We start from the raw sequence: 19,587 nt of genomic DNA, 5'->3' as shown, positions 1-19,587 counted from the left end.
CTGGACCACTTATTTTGACAAGATACAACGATTTAATCGTAAAATGTGTTTTGAAATGATTACAAAAAAAAAGGAATGAATGACGCTTTGCCGTGAATACAATTGTGTTTATTACGTTAGGAAACTTAAAATTACTTATATGCAATTAAAGACGCGGATAACAACTAGCTCGTTATAAGTATACAAATCCTGTTATAATTAATAGATTGAGTTATCAAGACTATTAATTATATAATTAACTCGAGATTCAAATTATCGCCCCCTCGTTTTGAGAATGTCGATATTTGTAAAGAATCCACAGTGTATACATACATATGTATATCTTATTACTAAGTTCCATTGGTGTGGAAGTGGTATTCTACTTAGTAAATACACTATTAACATCTTCTGAATGGTGTGTCTCAATACAATTATGTGTTTGCATAAAACCCACTGGAACTGCGAAAACTACTTTCATGGTAGACAATCATATAGTCATATTACCTACTAGTAAAAAAAAAATGTTGTAAACAAAGTTAATACTGAAAATATAAATTGCGTTTACAACAATGATTTATTTGAAATTATATTATTGGCTGGCTGGCTTGTTATATTATGTAAAAGTTTGATTTGAAAGAAAGAATAAGTCGAAGATTTTGTTTTATAAGAAACAAAGTACATTTATACTAAGTAACTTAGTGAAACCAAAGTTCTTTGTCTACAGTAGGTTAGTCAAGAGCTTGAAGAACTGTCCTTGAGAAAAATATACAAAAAATTTACGCCGAACATCATCCTTAACCTCTAAAATTGAAATATAATATCTTAACTCGTTAGTTGTAATACGTTTTTCTTTTGTAACGTAAAACGAACGTTAACAAATGTCAAAATATTAGTTTCAATATGATTTCCTTTTATTTTTTGGTGGTGGCGAGGTACTGAATAGGGCAATTAGATTGATTAATAATAAATGATGATGTATATTTAGTTCTAAGTTGTAGAAAAGTTGACTTACAAGTCAAATACTAGTTATTACAATAACTTTTATTTTTACGGTGCTAAATAAAATCAAGTCTGGGTGGCATTCGGATGTTATCGGAAATAATTGTATTTTTTATTAAACATATTTATTTTAAATATATATTTAATAAAAATTAGAGAAGTGAGTAGATTTCTATGGACCAAAGAGACAACTACATTACTACATATTATTTAAGATTAACAGATTTTTTTACTTATTGTTAGCAGTAAAAATGGTAAAGCTATGGTAACATTTATGTTACTAGGTATTTTCGTCATTTTTACCGATATTTACAACTTTTATCTCGTTTATACTTATGGTGTATTTTTCCGGTTTATTTATTTGTTATAATAATATACATATCAATAGGGTGAAAAATATAATAAAGACTTAGAATAGCGCCCTCTAGCAGAATTAATTTAAAACAACAGTTCATTTTGCGCACACTATAAAGAAAAGCAGTATCATAACTATTAATCTTCATAAAGATTGTTATGTTCTTTAATAGATTAAATATTAAATAAACCCACATGAATATGCAATGAAAATTATTATTTTTGTTAAAATAGTAAGTAATTAGTTAAACCAAAACAGAAGGAATGAAATCGAAGCGAACATGAGGAACGATACGAGATACGGAAATTGACATTGACGTTAGTACTCGGTCATCATACAGTATGATGTCATTCTCTTCGGAAAATTCGGAAATATCAATGAAGCTGTCGCAACAGCCCTTTTGCTGTTGCCAGACTTATGATAATTTCTAATTAGACGGCAAAAAGTAATATAAATAATAATTATAAATTTTCGATTATTTTATATTGAAATAAAAGATATTTGAATTATTGCACGAAGATGGAATTAGTATGCTTTTACTTTTATATAAATTTAATGAAGACGTCTTAGTAATAATAAATCTGTAATATGAATGGACAGCATTTAAATCTACGTGTGCACCTAACCTTTACTTAAAGTAAATTAATTAGATTATAATATGTCAATATTTACATATTTGACAATATTATTTATTGCAAATGTAGTAATTTTTATGAATTTTAAGCAAAACGTAAGCATAAAGCGGCAACATCGATCAACATTAATTTTCATTCATCATTCTAAGTTCAAACGTGAATAGTAAACGCGTTCCGCTGAACATGTCCGCTTTCTGTGTTTTTTTGACGTAAATAATAGCGAAATTGTTTTGTGCATTTCATCGACGTGTTGAATTTTGGTGATTGTTAAATTTTATCATGTGTGTAATTGTGTTGTGAGCTGTTCTTATGCGGCTGTTGTACAAAACTGGTCCGATGGAGTCTCTCAGAAAATGGTTCTACAAACCAAAGGTATGTCATAACATTGTAGTAGTTTCTCTTTTTTAAAATACCTTTCTTGGTACTAGGGGACTTAATTTATTGTTGAAAGTAGACCCTGTTGTAAATCTACCTCGTATTTATCTTCAAATAAACTTTGCAGCAATGATTTCTTTGTTACCACGCATCAAGTACGATTGCAAAATACTTCCAATAGTCTTACCTACCCATTGCACATCGGGGCTAAAGTTATTTCCTTTTCTAATCGCCACAGCAGTTGTTTTATTTCGCGATAGCTATTGTTTCAAATTACGTCATGGCTTATGGTTTAATAACTTTGATATAAACGTATTTACTTTTAAAAGTAGATTTTCGCCTATCACGACTATTTGTTTAGCTAGTAAACCTGTATTTTGTATATTAATGATATAGTGTTTTATTTGTAAACATTATTACAAAGTCAACCATTAGCCTAAAAACATAGTTACAAAACTATAGAAAATCTTTATTTTAAAGATTTGAGTATTGAATTGAACTTGTGATAATTTTTGGTTAAACTAAACAACTACTTATGATACAGTGATTTATATTGCACTGAATTATGGTTTTATACTTTTTCATTAAGTACATTTTTATATTTACCGATAATCAATAAATTTACAATTTTAATAATAATAATTTAGACCAAAACATAAATATAAAAAATTAAATATATTTTAAATGCTAATCATTATATATCAAACATATCTACAAGAATAATACTGTAGATAACCAAACATAAGTATGTATGATAAGAGTAGTTTTGTTATTTAAGACATCAAAATTAAACTGTGTATGTTAACAACTAATGTAGGAAATTAGGTGTTTATTCTTAATGTATGGTAATAGTTATAATAAAGAACAAGACTTACATTACATATATATTTTCACAATGCTACTTTGTTAATTTGGCCAATATGAATATAGGTTATATTTATTCTCAGACTCTGGTTTTTATTTATTTTATAAAAAATACACAGTTGATATTTTTGTACATAGTTTGTTTTGTACCCTACCTTAATACATAAATTATGTTATCTAATGCAATTAATTCCTATTTATAATAATAGCCTAAATCCTTACAGGTAATAAACTTTATTGGTAGTAGAAGGTTTACTTTCACTTAGGTAACTTTCACTGTTTACAGAATTTCAAACATATACTCAATTGTGTTTTGTGTGATTGAAGTTTTATTTGCTTAGTAATATAATGGTAGATTAAATAAAATTATTTTTTTCTCTTATATAAATTATCTTTCTTCAAGAAATCAAATCAATGCTACAAATGTTTAAGAAATTCAATTTCTGACTGTAATAGAGAAAAAAAGGTTAGCACTTGCTTGTCTAATAAAATTTTAACAGCTACCCATAGCATATGTTAAAAAATATAAATATTCATGGATATCATATAATGCAAATCAATGGCTAGTTTGTGACACAGTAAACAAAACTGATGAATAAATTATAATAATCCATTATTGACACCAGATGCAAATTGTTTGCTCTATTTGTGTAGAATTGTAGAAAGATATTTTTAGTTTTTAGTTTAGTTTTTAAATAAATTTTAGTCTAATACATGGGATATGTAACATGTAACATGGGAATGTAAACACCTGATTTTTTTTACATGAAATGCTATCTGCTGTTGGTACATGTTCTATCTCAGAAGATATAACATGTTGTCAGTGTTATCAGTTCAATGTTACGCGATGCTTAATTATCAGAATTGTTCACAATATATTGTATGATCAATCAGGGGTTCGGGGGTTCCTTTGTAAATATATATTCGCTATTGAGCTACCAATATAGGAAACATTTTCTTATGTCAAACAACTGACTCCTGAACATTATAATTGGTAGTATGTCGTGTCCATCTAATTATTACTATTGTTCATGCTTCCACACGCGCTCTATAGTCGTACATACTTCACAACCTTAAAGCGCGAAGGCTGATGTATCCTTAGTTCAGTCATTGGGTTTGTACTTATGATATGAAATGTTTTCTATAGGTTTTTATTTTAAATTAAAGCTAAAATGTCTTCTTAGTTACAATTGTAGTACTATGTAATATCATAATATTTATTGGCAGAGAAGTGACTTCTCAGTATATTTATTATACATTTGATAGATGAGTGTTTGACTGCCATAATGATTATTCCTATTATTTTTTAAGCAAAACGACAGAAATATTCCGTCCGTTTTAGTAATAGGTACTATTTATATAACAACCTTGCCATCGCAAGACCGCGGAAACCTTTTAAATATTTTATGATTTTCACAAGTACCTACATACGTTAAGTTTATCGGGACCACTTGACATCACTGCTTTTTCAACTGATATATATTAAACTAATATTAAACAGAAAAGCTTTATATGCATATTAACGAAATTATTGTGAATACTTAAAACTAAAAATAACGATATTATTATTCCTTAATTGAACATTATACAAGACTTTATAGGAGTAAAAATTTTAATGAACAGCTTAGCTTTCCTTTTTATAGGTGGCAAAATTTTCGTATGTGTTGGATGAGATTTGGACTTCGTCACTGGCTATTTTTTGTATTCGCAAGTGCAATCGCAGTACAACATAATCTATAACTAGATATATTCGTGGATATTTTTTTATCCGGAAGCATGTTTAACCTAACCTTGTCATAAAAAAATGTATACTTACCTACTGTATTTACGTTCAAAATTTTCTAAACGAAGCTATCTTTTTTAGATTTTTTATCCCTTAATGTCTAATTGGGTATTAAGGATTTATTTAGTTGGTATTTTGAAGCTTAAATTATAATAAATTATGTTGCATTTAAAAATAAATATATTAATAAATAAGACATTTGAGATGTCCTGTCTCAATGTCGAGGTCGGGAAGCGATCGTGCATACAATTGATATTAATAAAGTGACGATTACTTGGTGCATTGGGGACGTGTGTGCATTTTTTTCCACTTTCTTAAAGCAAGACTTGGCGAGGCTTACGTTGGCTTTCTTTGTGTAGAGTTTGATTCCTTTGATTTCATGATATTGTATTTAATTTATATAAATAAAAAAATAAATATTTAATATAAAATCAATCACTCGGTAAAAACACGAATCGGGTATGCGTGTTAATTTATCTTTTATTTGACCTTGATTAGTGAATAACAACATATTATGTTCAAAAACTTATAACAAGAGCAAAAAATACAGTTTTAAATTTGAATTTGGAACACTGAATTAAATATTTTTATCTTCTTTCATCTCCCAATCCATTACAATTCAGAACCTTCATACATATTAATAACTTAATAATTACTGTATGTAGGACCAAGATTGTGTAAAGGAAACCCCAGTTAGTTTTCCTCAAAGGATACGCAATACTATAAAGTTATCTATGGAAACCGGTTTTAAGTTTTGTTTTTAATGTTGTGTAATTTATATGAAATATTGCTAAAATCTATCCTTGTATAATCGTATAATTGGTCCAAAACCGAATACAGATACTAATTATAAATAAAGTTCGTATACAAATAGTTTATTGATATTAAAAGTAGCAAAGTAGGAATCTGATACCATGTTTTTATTTACGGGCGATTTTCATGCTTCACATACATACATTTTATACGTTTGTATAAATATTAAATACGTAATTGGATATTTAAAAAAAACAAAACTACATATGAATAAAAAAAGAGAAAAATGGCGGCCATAACGCGCTAATATGGCAACTCGAACAGAAAAAAAAATGTGCTTGCATGAAATATTCAAGAGATAAAATAATGTCTTTTTGTAAACATGTCTCATATTAAATCTATTAGAAGACCATAGTAAAAGTATAGAATAATTACAACAAAAACCTAAACCACTTTGCTAAATCCTCCTTGTCAACTTACACAAGATTTAGGTATTTTATCATGATCTATATACCACAGACAACAACTGCCAAGAAAAATACGCTTCACAGACTAGCAATGAATAACAAGCTGTAGCTGATGTCGCGGGTTTAGCTAGTTAATAAAAGGTTTGTATTAGTTTAAATACCGTAGCCATGAAAAACTTTCTACTGCGAATCGGCCGTCATTGGCGACAGTGAGACTTTCGATTTCGTTGTTTTTTTTTGGCTGAACTGGTTTTATTTGGTGCGCAATTTGTATTAAATGGCGTTCTTCATGGCTTGCAGGGATTTTTAAATGTTTTTGACTTAGTGGCTTGGTTAATAAACTCGGAGAAGACTGTTAAAGCAAGACAGATATATCACTCCTTACTAAAATTATTGTTTATAGTTAAGAAGACGGAATATAAAGTACTTCAAATGCAATTAGGCATTATTTGCGAGATGTCAAGGACATGCACAATATTGCTTATAATTGTTTTGGAAATCTCTCAAGTACCCTTCTTTATCTTAGAATTCAGTTTTTAAAGCTAGCAAGTGCTGATATGGTAGTGTTATCTTTAATTTAACATCTCATTAATTCTCTGAGATTAATAACATAATGAATGTTTTTGCATTATGTGAGAAGGTAGAAGAATGTTATTGAATAAAAGTTTCATATAAATTAATAAAGTCTTTTTGATTTGTCCTCTACGCTCGGTAGGCTTCTATATCACAAATACCGGTCAGCTTCGTAGTTTCACTATAGAACTTGCTTTCGGCAGCTGTTGTATACCATTGAAAGATCCACAAGCGGTCCGAATTACGATTAATGGACACAGTACTACATTTCGTAAAATAATCATAATATGAGATGGTTTATTATTCAATTAATTTGTATAATTTTTTATTAGATTTTGTCACCTACAATAAGTAATGTGACGGACGACGCATTTTGTAGGTATAACATTATCATCATATCCAAATTCACCTGTTAATTCAATATTGTAGACAAATATACAATAATGCATTCCTATACATCACAATCACGGATTAAAATATATACTTTAATAAAAGAGTTTCAGAAAAACAAAGCAACATTTTAATGCGTCAACACGGAACACCGATAATCGTCGCTTTCGTAGCAATTAAATATGAATTAAGGATCACTTAAGCAAACGTGACGGTACTAGGAAGCAAGGGAATGTAGGTGACACTTTATTGTGGCTTTAATAATTTATTAATGCCTTTAAAATGTGTTTCGAACTCAGATATGTATTTGATATGAAGCTGATGTAGAGAGCTGGCTGTCTAAAGTACTATACTGATAATAAGAATATACTGGTTAATCTCTTACGTTGCGGGTACGATGAAATTTGTCGTAAAACGCCAATGACGTATGTTGTAGACTAAAGAACGTAACGCCCCTATTCATAGGTCGGACGAATTGGTTCGATATTAATGCCTTGAGTGACTGTCTCAGTGTCCTAGCTCTGTCGTTTAAAACTATAACAATAACTTTTTAGTTTACTGTTGTAAGTGTGTATTAGAAATATATAAGCTATTATCTAATCGATGATGTCATACACATGTATCGAGATGTGTTGAAACATCGAATGAGGCTTTCACGTGCCTCACGTTACTGGTTATTGAAATTGGATCCATAATAAATTTCAATTTATATCCGCGATTTTGTTTGTGTGAATTAAGATATTTCATTGGTATACTGCTAATACAAGATTTGGTTTAGAGAACTACACAAATATATATTTTACTAACAATCGACAAAAATTACTTTATTGGTTTACTATGCCGTACCGCGTTATTATTTTAAATATTTCACTGAGGCAAAAAAAAAAATTGACTAAGACACTAATACTGTTTTAGAATTTTGCATATAAATGTTTATTTTCTTATTGTATTATAAGACTGGTTCTGGAATAGGTTGATTCAAAATAATAATGAAGCATTCCTGCTTAGAGAGGAGCTTCTGGGTGATAACTAGAATTACTAGAAAAGATAAAGAGAAGATACAAGGGAAAAAAATCCAAAAAATAAATGCACTTTCTCTACTTCACATAATGCTATGTGTGTTATTTTTGTCATCGATGATAAAAGCTGGAAAATTACATTGTAAAGTCCGTAATGAGAATAAATAATATTATCATGCTTATCTCCGTAATACACGCGCACCCATACAATGTTTCCAATTGCGTGTGATGTAATATAGTATTATTTTAAGATTTAACAAAAGTAACGCTAGATTGTGATACTAAACATTATTTAGTTCTAAATTTGCGATGGAAAGTAGGAATATACAAAAAGTTTTGTCGCACCTACTATGTTAAACCAGTAGCACACTGAAGTATTTCTGGAGAAATTAGACTTATGGTCCTTCAAGAAAAGAGTGTACCAATTGTTAAAAGGTGGGCAAAGCACTTGCAAGCTTTATGGTACTGTGCATGTCCATCATATAATATCAGGTGAGCCTCTTGCCCGTTGCAATAATTTATTTGCTCATCTGTCTCTTAACATAGCATAAGAATTTTATAACTACAGACTTCAGAAACCAAAGGAGCTCATCAATTGGACATACAATATTTTTTATTGTTTTTGTTTCTGGAAGATCGAGATGTCGAAAGATTCGTATGAATAAATAAGAGGATCTCTATTCCCCGCATATAAATAAAAATCAGCAATAATAAGGAATATCTATCATTTAATCCTTTTGAGTTGATTTTCGAGCCGGTTTTAATTTTCTATTAATTTTGTTAGCGCGGTCTAGCTTCGCGATAGTCAATAGATCAGTATTGTCTAATCTGCAATGTAAGTTGCGGGGTGTAGTATCTGTTATTGTCTAATAGTATTGGACAATAGAATATTATTTCTGAGTAATATGACTGTAATATGTTTTGATTGTCTCATTCTAACAAAAGATTATTGTGACGACTATAATAAATACACAATAATACAGATTTGTGGGTAATATTGACAACTATTCAAGTAATTTTTCAGGCCTAGTAAATATAATATTTTCTCTTTATAAGTGAATATAGATAAAGATGAACCAGACTTAGTCTATGCTTTAGTTCAAAATATGCATTAAACTCTTGAGAGAAAGCCTTTGATAACCAGTGAAGCCTTCATGCCCAAACAGCCTTGAACTTAGCGGCGCCTGTTGGGTCATTCAGCACGCCCTAAGGTTGGAGTTCATTTGAAGGTTGTCAATATCTACTGGCTACAGATATAATTTTTTTCTTAACCGGCAAAAAGTGATTTCTTCCAATGGCTCTTTAAGTAGACATACCTCCCACCTAGTGCTTACGTAGATTTTGTAGGATTTTGGCATCTTTATAGAAAAAATAACGTCTCAAAGCGATAACAAATTATTTAGAACACAAATAAGCATGGTGTAGTATTAATATCTTCACTTCAGTTATTTTTATCAAATTCAACATTAATTTTGTTTACCACAAGTTAGTAACAAATATTCCGTTAAAATTGCACAGCGAAATATGTCTGAAATTTTGCCTAAAATCTAGTTTCATGATCTGTCATATCTTTTCCGTATGAAGTTTGACATATTTGTCAACGTTCAAGGCGAGACTGTGACATGAGAAACGAATTATGCACCTAACCCAGCAACGGCCGATTTTGATGACGTTTAGTTGGTTATTTATATTAATCAATACTTGGCGATTAAAAAGAGTGGCGGAAAGTTTCTTGCCAGTTCTTCTCACCCGCTCTACGCCCTTGCGAACTGGTAGTAAATGTAAATTTACAATTAATTCTTTTTGACGTTCACTTGTTTACCTATATGAAAAAAGATATTTTGAGTTTGAGTTTATTATGCCTTTTTGCAAAAAGCTAAATGTTATGTAAAATGTTGATTAATGTTCGATAATTCCTATACTAAAATAATTTTAAATCTATAGAAGAAGTTACCGCTAAATATAATACCGACATATATATGAGCATTGTAATAACGGCAGGTGTGGTGTGGGTTGGTTTTTGCGTGACATTCCATCGCTCCCCACGGGTGCGAATGACCGAAACCTTATTTTAGGCCTACATGCAAACGATTTCTTGGCAGTTTATAATTCCAGTACAATAGGAATTGTCTAGAAAGAAATCTAAGTGTCCGTAAACGAAAAATTTAATCATATTATTGTTTATGTTGTCTCGAATAATTTTAAACTACAAATATTTAAATCTTCTTTGAGAAAATTATGACATAGATGAGAATTATAAGATTAAGGCAGTTTTATTTCTTACAAATCACTGGGATATATATTTATTGCGACGTTGTAAAAAGGCTTCGTTCTCAATCTTTGCGTGTGTAGATTTTTAAGTTGAGTGCACTTTTATATGGGGTTAGGAACCTTATAAAGTCACTCCCAATGGCTATATAGGTCGTTGATCGCAATATTTATCCTTAATTTTAATTTGAGTAAGTTTACAATTTATACTTTTTGCACTATTCCTATACTTACTACTGTTGTAAAAAGTTATCTTGCGCTTAATTTAAAAATATGCACTAGATTTGCTAAAACTGAGGTATTCCAGATATTGTCTCATACAGGAGCCGATCTTCTTTTGTTTTCTTTATTAATTCGCGGTAAGGTCCATATCGACGAAAACAACAACTTATTTTTTTGTGTAGTGTAAAATACATGTTTAGACAAGTTCAATTCTGAATGCTCATTGATTCAACAAGAACTGTCTCTTAATAAAATACATACTTTCTTTAAATTCTTTATCATTTGCATTGGAACATGAATGCTGCAATACAACCAGTAATAATAAGATAGTAAAATACGGTTAAAATTTACGTCTATAAACGTAACTCTACGTAGAGATAGTCATATGAAATATTATTTGCTACTTGTTACAATTTAATGAAACATAAACATTTCGTACATACATATATAAATTATTTACAAAAAAAAAACATATTTGAAGACACAATACACACTAGTAAATATTATTTTTTAAATTTATATGCGCGTATGCGGATACAATATTATAATTATAGGAATAGTTTCAATTTAAAAGTTTAAAAAGGAAAAGAAAAGGAGAAGAAGTCTACAATTGTTTTTCACGTTAACGGTCGAGGTCTTGTCTCATTAAAAATAAATCAAGACAAATAATATATTTACGTTATTAACTGCGAATTTGCACTTTCAGTGTACGGCAATATTAATTATACATATGGGTATGTATTAGTAGTATTAAAATAGTTGAATAGTACATAGTAGTTATCTTAGGTTGCATTTCTTAATCCTGAGATCAGTGCGTTCAAAAACAGCTAAGCTTCTGTCTTTTTATTTTTTTTAAAGAAACAGTTATTAAAAGCCATCTATTCGGCACACACGGTAATTATTTGTCTTGAAATAGTTTCAATGATCTGCGAAAAAGGGAACTGACAATGTATAAAAAAACAAAAATATAGAATAATCCTAGGTAATATTTGAGAAAGCCAGACACAGTTTCGTTTTGTGGTATATTCTGCGGATGAAATCTAGTTTTATATAGATCTCATATTTCCTTTATCTCAATCGCTAGACTGTAACTGATCAGTAGACCGGTAAAGGCATATTATTACCCAGTCTTTGTAAGGTCCATGAAACGGTTTAACGCGTTTAATATTTTTTTATTTGTATGTATTATATTTATAAATATAGTTCTAGAAAGTTATTTCTATAGGGTAATTCAAAGAATGTTTATAATAAGGAAGACAGCAGGGATGACGAAAGTCAGGGTTAATTAAATAAAACCACGTGGCGCTACATCCTTCTAGGCCTGTGCCTTAGGTTACTGTATTTGTTTCGTGTGTAATGCGCGTGTAACACACAACATTGACTTTTCGGTCTAAGGCATGCCGGTTTCCTCACAATGTTTTCCTTTACCGCGAGTACGTGTTAAATGTCATGGAAGAAAATTAGTTTATTGGACAGCTCGGATTCGATCATACGACTTTTAGGCATGAGAGTTGCACGCTGAAGCCGCATTCTTCGGCTATGGCAAAGGCTAAATAAAACATCTACGCGTCGTCCAGTCATATCAGACCCTATGTACTGCACAAATGTCAAGTGTATATGACTTCTATCCGCCTGAACAGCCTCACTGCTGGAAATATTTTTATATCGTTTTGGAAGACCCAAATTTTTTAGGGATACTGAAGCATTGTAATCCTGAAAGATTTTGAAATCATTCCAGTGGGTTTTTGAGGGTATTCTTCCAAACAAATAAATCTTTTCTCTTAATTATATAAGTATACCTATATATTAAGTTTGAATTGTTATCCTTAAGCTTACAGACCTTGTCTTGAGTAACCTTACGTTATTTTTGAGTCTTTTTTGCTTATTGGTTATTTTGAATTCTATTTTTAAATGCAGGGTGAACTGCTTGAACAATAATGTTTGTGTTTATTAATATAATCTGATATACAGGAAACCGTCAAGGAGTGACCAGTCTGACCGTATTTCATTTTGTAATGATTTTCTTGTCGGGAAGTATTTAAATGATTACAATACTTGGAACTAACAATCTATTATTACAATTCAAGATCGTCTAAAATAAATAAGTGCAAAGAACGTGTTTAAACATTTAAACCTAGTATCAATACTTAAAATTCATAGGCTTTTTTATGAGTCAAAACAAAGAAATATTCTCAAATTGTAGCGGTTGGCATGTAGTCAGTAGGCTAAAGACGAAATAATACATACAATATTTTAATGCATAGATTTACTTTTAATTAGTTGTAAGTTTGTTCTCTAAGATATTATTAAATGAAAAATACCGTAGAATATTTACAGTTAAAACTTAGGAAACGTTGCCTACCCTCACGCATTTACCCAATACACATATAAAAATATACAAATAAACGCATAACAAATTGATGAAATAAGCACTCAAAAAAACATACAACTTACAAGGATTCAAGACAGGAATCGTTTAATTACTGGTATTACCAAGTGTTGTAATAATAGGTACAAGTAACACTTTTAAATGCACATATATAAAACTCATAATACAAATAAAAATAAACAAAAGTTGATGAACTGAACATGGGGAAAACAAAACATATAAAATAATTTATAGATAAGGTTAAGAAATTGTTTACGAAATTTTAAACATGGAATCGGCATTACAAGTGTCGCAATAGCAGGTGTAGTACTCCTTGGCCTTTTTAAATGCACATGCACAATGACCTCAAGGTGCTGGGTGTATTTTTTTGGTTTCCTGAATTTTGATCATTGCCCTAAGCTCACTTATCAGGCGGTTTAGCCAGTTTTGCGTACATCGCCGAAGGAAATGGACGTGAAGGAAGCACTGCTTGTATACCTCTTGTGCAAGAGTATACGTAACGTATGTATCGTATGGGATTGTGCGCGTGTGATTTTGTGCAGGATGGAGTTTGAATTGGGGGGGGGGGGGGGGTGTATGCCAATGCAAGTAAAGCGGGTTAAAATAAAATAATTAATATATTTATATATATATATATCTTAGATTACTTGGTTAAACTAAATATTTTTATTTCTGTCTGTATGATTAAAAGGTGCGCCTTCACATGTTGCAAGAACGAAACCGCAATGGCATAATAAAGTACTCTTAAAAACATTCTAGTTCAATACAAACTTAATGGTAATGAATAAATTTGTGTGGTTTTACCTACTGATTAACGTTGAACTACTTTTATATATGTATTACATTTAGCAAAAGTAATTCTGTGCTAATTACTACAACACGAAAATTAAACTAAAATTTAGATATTTTTCAACTTTATTATTCATTTATTTATAATTATCGACTTATTTAAGGTAGCAGAACCCAGTGAACGTGTTTTTCTAGCGCAACCGATTCAATGTGCCTATGGTGAAATATATCTCTTTAATTAAACTTGGCTAAATATTTTAATGCACGATTCTCATCAAGTCTACCAGTCGCTACTATAAAATACGCACTAAAGGTTACACAAAGGAGTTTATATCTTAAAATTAATTGAGGATTATTTATTTAAAGCGTTATCAGAGTAATTGAATATCTTGACCTTTATTGCATAATATATTATGTATGTTTGGTAATACTTGAAGGCGGATTTGTTTTGATGTGACCTGCTATTAAAGCCACGTCCAGATAATTTTGTTAGGACATGCCGCGAGTGTCTTCTAGGATTATTTTTCGGACCTGGGTTTAATCTGCTGCTGCACCTTAGACTATGCTGGGTACAAACAACCCGATCCCATACGAGTGTTGGGTTAACCTATAATTTAATGTTTTTAATTTATTTTATTATTATTAATTACTTAAGGAGTCATGTGGAACATGGTGTAGTGTTTGTTTACAAAAATTGTGTAACACAAAAAACTTGGCGATTAAAAAGAGTGGCGGAGAGTTTATTGCCAGTTAGTATTGTCTTTTGTTGACATAGCTGTTACACATTAAGAAAAACCACTTTTTGAAGGGATTGAAGCTATGTATTATTGAAAAGTCACCGTGACCACGCACGCCAAAAAGTACGCGAAAAGTCGGTATTTCGCGAAAAATTATGTAAATAATTATAAGCTTTTAATAATAATACATAGCTTCAATCCCTTCAAAGTGCTTTTCTTATTGCCAGTTCATCACTTCCGTTCTACGCCCTTGATTTGAGAACTGGCGGTAAATGTAAAATTGGAAGCATTTCATATGTATATATTTCTTTTTTGACGTTCATAAGTGTACATTGTGTTACGTATATCAATAAATTATTTTGACTTTGACTGTATGAAACAAAGAGCATTTCAAATGAATGCTGACCGATTAACACCTAAAACAGCAAGTGTAATGTCTTGGGATAAAATGTCTTGACACAGCCTGTAAGAACTTCTTAGGACTGCGTGGAGAGTTGTTGTGTTTTCTTATAGTTTATATAGTGTTGTGTTATAATGTCACCATTAAATGGTCAGTCAAACTCCTTTCGTTACGACGTAAATCATGTCTAGTCCATAGGGCATTATCAATAATATTGTAATAAATAATTCTAATATTACCTAACCAAACTCGGCCCAATTGAGACCTTATTACCTCCACGGATTATATTTGAAAGTTCGGGTAATAAATTATTAAATACCACCCACGTTCCATTACCAGTTTCCATACCATCTTTATTATGTATTGAAATAATTAATAAGTGCTGCATATTCTTTCAGAGGGACGACCGATCGCTGCTAGCGCAGTTTTTCTTCGCCGACGATGCCTTAAACATGATAGCTGCTGAGCTGGATTCGTTTGATGGTAGAAAAGACCCAGAGAGGTGCTCCACACTCGTCAACCAACTCCGTCATGCGCAGGTTTGTACAACTATACAAGTCGTTATCAAATCTGTAGACATACTTATTATTAGAAAAATAGGCTCTTCTATAATTTCTATAATAATGCAAGATAGTGTTTTATATGTAATGTTTACGCATCAATAAACCGTTTATGTTACAGTTCCTGTTGAATTGTAGCTATGGAATCTTGAAAACAAGTTTCGTTACACCGTCCCATATTTTTTTTAAATATTTTAATTTTAAAAAATGTAACAGACAAAATAGTGTGACAATTCCTTCAGGATAATCTTTAAATGAAGATTAACCAAGACTTTGCACTTATTTTAAATTAATTTAATTCTATTTCTTCTAAGGTCACGTTATAATATAATATTGGAAAATTTCCTTCACAAATGACAATTGACAGTCTGATAAACTAGTTACATGACGCGAAATAGAAACCAATTCCTTTGCAACTGTGTACAGGTCGATAAGAATGCGATGAAAGAGATTAGAGAAGACAATTGAAAACAAAATCTACGTTTATACTACGTGTATACTATATTAAAGTGTGAGAGAAACCCCATTTCTTTATTTTTTTTCTAAATAAAGACTTTCTATACGGAAACGTAGAGTCCCCGCATATCTCTACGGCCCCGAAGCATACCTTATCAGTGCCGTGGCTATCAGTATAAAAAAATAGGTATTCATATTGTAATTATTATATGTTCAGTGTTTGTTCGTTGTTTTCCTAATAGCATTCATTCGAACTTATAGATACAGCTGTTTATAAGAAACGTGTGCTTGATACGAACAATGATTCATACTAAACGAGATTAGAAAAAACACCGCACATAAATATTATGATTAATTACTGATAATCGTTTAATAGGATATACCATACTTTCCTTTGTTCTTTATAGAACGAATCGGTATTGTTATTAGGTATGTATTGTCGATATTCGACTTGATGATTTTATAAGAAAAATGTGTTCCATCATTGAGTGTTTTGGGTTTTTATTTTCATTCGAATAGCAATCGAAACAAAAGGTTTTCGTCTGTAAAACTATGAAGCGTATATAGTATGTGGAAATATAAGGAGGCACGCATCGAAATTGAATGAACTAAACAAGTTGTATGTAAAAACTATTCTTTGAGCTGTCCAAAACTGAACAACAAAGTCAATATAAATAATTAATACACAAATATTTTGATACGGCGGACATTTTGTGGTATATTTAGGTAATGGTATCATTATCTTGTATGTAAAGTGGACAGACAATCGGCCCATATTGCGTTTATCCAAAAGTACCTTGAATGCGTATTTGGTTGCTATGAATCACCCATTGGAGGTCGAGATAATACACCGTGACAATTGCTTTGTGAATTTTTTATGCTTTTTGTTATAGGTATATATACTAGAGTTAAAAATGAGAATGGAAAGTGGCCTGACAGCTTCTGAATCATTTAGTAAAATCGAGTAAAGGTTAAAAGTTTTGAAGATTTGTGTGTACAGACTTAAAAGAAATGTTGGTGCATTGGATTTTTTTTAAATTATCATACTCATTTTTGGATGTTTTATTATTATTTTATTCAGTAGGTATAGCAAACACTGAAATGTCGATATTATATAGTTAACATATTACTGTCATCGGTTAGCTACTTGTATGTATAAGGTCTAATCTAGCTTAATCCATTGTTTTGTCAAAATAAATCACAAATATTTTGAAAAAAAAATCACATTTAAAAAAAAGTATATTTACATTTTTATGGTTTCGCAATCTTCTCTTGATTTTAATTGCGCAATATTGAATTTCAGTAGTACCAATGCCCAGTTCCAATTTTCAATTTGAAACTGTTGACCTAGCAAAAATAATGATTCACGTTTCACAGTTCATTGAATCAAATGAACGATGTAAGCACCAAATCAGAAGCGCATGACTAATTGAACTAAGGATCCGAAGAAATGTTTACGACTTAATCTAAACAGTGAAAATGCTGGTTGTGCAGCACTGTTAGTCTAGTGACTCCACAGCGTGCTACTCTCATCCCTGGTTCGATCTCCGGCTGGGCACAAATGGAATTTCTTTCCATGTGCGCATTTAACATTCGCTCAGACAGTGAAGGAAAACATCGTGAGGAAACCGGCTTGTCTTAGATCCAAAATGCCCCCGGCGTGTGTCAGGCACAGGAGGCTGATCGCTCCAGTTGTGCTCCATGGATATTTGGATAAATTTCTTCCAATATGAACGTTCTAGATTTTTAATACGGCATAGACAAGATAGAAAACAGGTTTAACATTACTAGTTTAATGCCATAAACAATTTGTTCTCGTTAAGTGCATTTGTCCATAAAGTTTACATATTAAGGCTCCCTTATTTGAAGCGTTTAGTCTCTTGACAGTGATATATATTTATAATATTATGTTTGTATCTTATTTAACTGGAGCTGTGCTGGCCTAATGGCTTCAGCGTGCGACTCTCATCCCTGGGGTACCCCGGCTGAGCATCAATGGTTATCCTGTGCACATTTAACACTAGCTCGTACGGTGAAGGAAAACATCGTAAGGAAACTGCCATGCCAGAGACCGATCAAGTCGTCGGAGTTTCAGCCACAGAAGGCTGATTACCTATTTGCCTATTATATTATCACGGAAAAGTTACATGAATCTGAGGCCAGAACTAAAACTGTGTGTAACTTTTTATGTATCTTACCTTGAAAATATTAAATATTTCTTAATTTTTGTGTATTGTAAATTAAAATCAACATACCTGTCACTAAACTTTCAAATTGAAACTCTTAAAACAATTCTACTTGCTTGTCTGAAAATAAGTTGTTTTCGTGAGTTTAGGTATTATTTATCGCTTGGCTAATAGTAATAAAGAAGTTGTTTCTTACAATCCATTTATCAACACAATTTGAATAAATGAAACAATCGTTCGTTTGTTATCAATTCAACTCATCCGTGTTGATAGGATATGTTTATCTTTGATAATACTTTTCATCCTATTTATAAACTTTGTAAATATACTACAACTAGCTATAGTCCGCTATAAAATATTTTGTATATATTATAATATGGTATGTGGTATATTGTAAGAAAACGGTTCGTATTTTAATGTCTAGATACTAAAGATATCATATCATTTTTAAATTTAAATACGGATAAGGAAAAGTGGTCTGACAGCTATATCTTAACTTTGTTCCAGGTTAATTAGATCGATTATTCAATTAGTAAAATGGAAAAAGCTTAACAGTTTTAGAAACTTGCGTGTACCGACAGACAGAGAAACTTGAAAAACCCAGTATTATTGAATGTATTGGTTTCACCTATAACATTCATATTACATGAGTATTGCGACTATGGAGCAAATGGGTCACCATATAAAACTCATATCGATTTTGAATAATTGACTCAATAAATAGTTAGAAATTCTTCTGTTGTCTAATGATTAAATTCAAAGTTGTACCTAATATCTGTTAAAATTAAGAATTACGCGGTATGACAGGTTTATATTTAATCGTAGTTAAGTGGTAGGCTTGCGCTTAAGGAAAGGCACTGTTGTAGTCAACGCGCATTTATACGTAAATATGAACGCAATACAAGAGCACGTCATTTGATCAAACGTGATTCAGTTGAGTCATACACGGCTGCGATAATTGAGCTAAATGCATACTATTAATTAAAGGGTAACATTTATAATAAAACTGACGTTCAGTACCTGCTCCATGGTGGTATATGGTGTACACTGTACACACTCTTTGTAGACATTGATATCTTCTATAAAGCTGTAGTCAAGCTTTGAGCTATGATCAATAGTTTCAGCAGCGTACGCGATAGAAAATTTTATTGGTATTTTTATCACACCTTGAGTTAAGATTTCGAGCTATTCCATAAACAAACAAATATTTCCTCTTTATTATTATAATACTATTGTATTGTATAAAACTGAATTAATACCGGGCATTCGAACCTCTGTTGTGCTCAATTGAATTGATAAATACGCGAAAAAATTATACCATTTGTACCTGGTGACTGAAACGAGTAATTGTTTTAAGAATCCAAAACAAACTGTTAAAATAAGTAGCA

General features: G+C 31.0%; 1 protein-coding gene across 1 annotated transcript in view; it reads left to right on the top strand.

Moving 5' to 3' along the window:
* The first annotated feature begins 2,129 nt into the window (after positions 1-2,129).
* LOC123719415 (lateral signaling target protein 2 homolog) overlaps positions 2,130-19,587 on the top strand; it is a 30,288-nt gene continuing 12,830 nt past the window's right edge. Inside the window, exons 1-2 of the mRNA XM_045676180.1 lie at positions 2,130-2,340; positions 15,396-15,536. Coding sequence (XP_045532136.1) covers positions 2,278-2,340; positions 15,396-15,536 — 204 coding nt within the window. The 5' untranslated portion in view covers positions 2,130-2,277. The remainder of the gene's footprint in view (positions 2,341-15,395; positions 15,537-19,587) is intronic.

This window comes from Pieris brassicae, chromosome 2 (assembly GCF_905147105.1).
Source record: "Pieris brassicae chromosome 2, ilPieBrab1.1, whole genome shotgun sequence".
NCBI lineage: Eukaryota > Metazoa > Arthropoda > Insecta > Lepidoptera > Pieridae > Pieris > Pieris brassicae.
The sequence above is the reverse complement of the archived record's forward strand: the minus strand, read 5'-3'. Positions and strand labels throughout refer to the sequence as shown.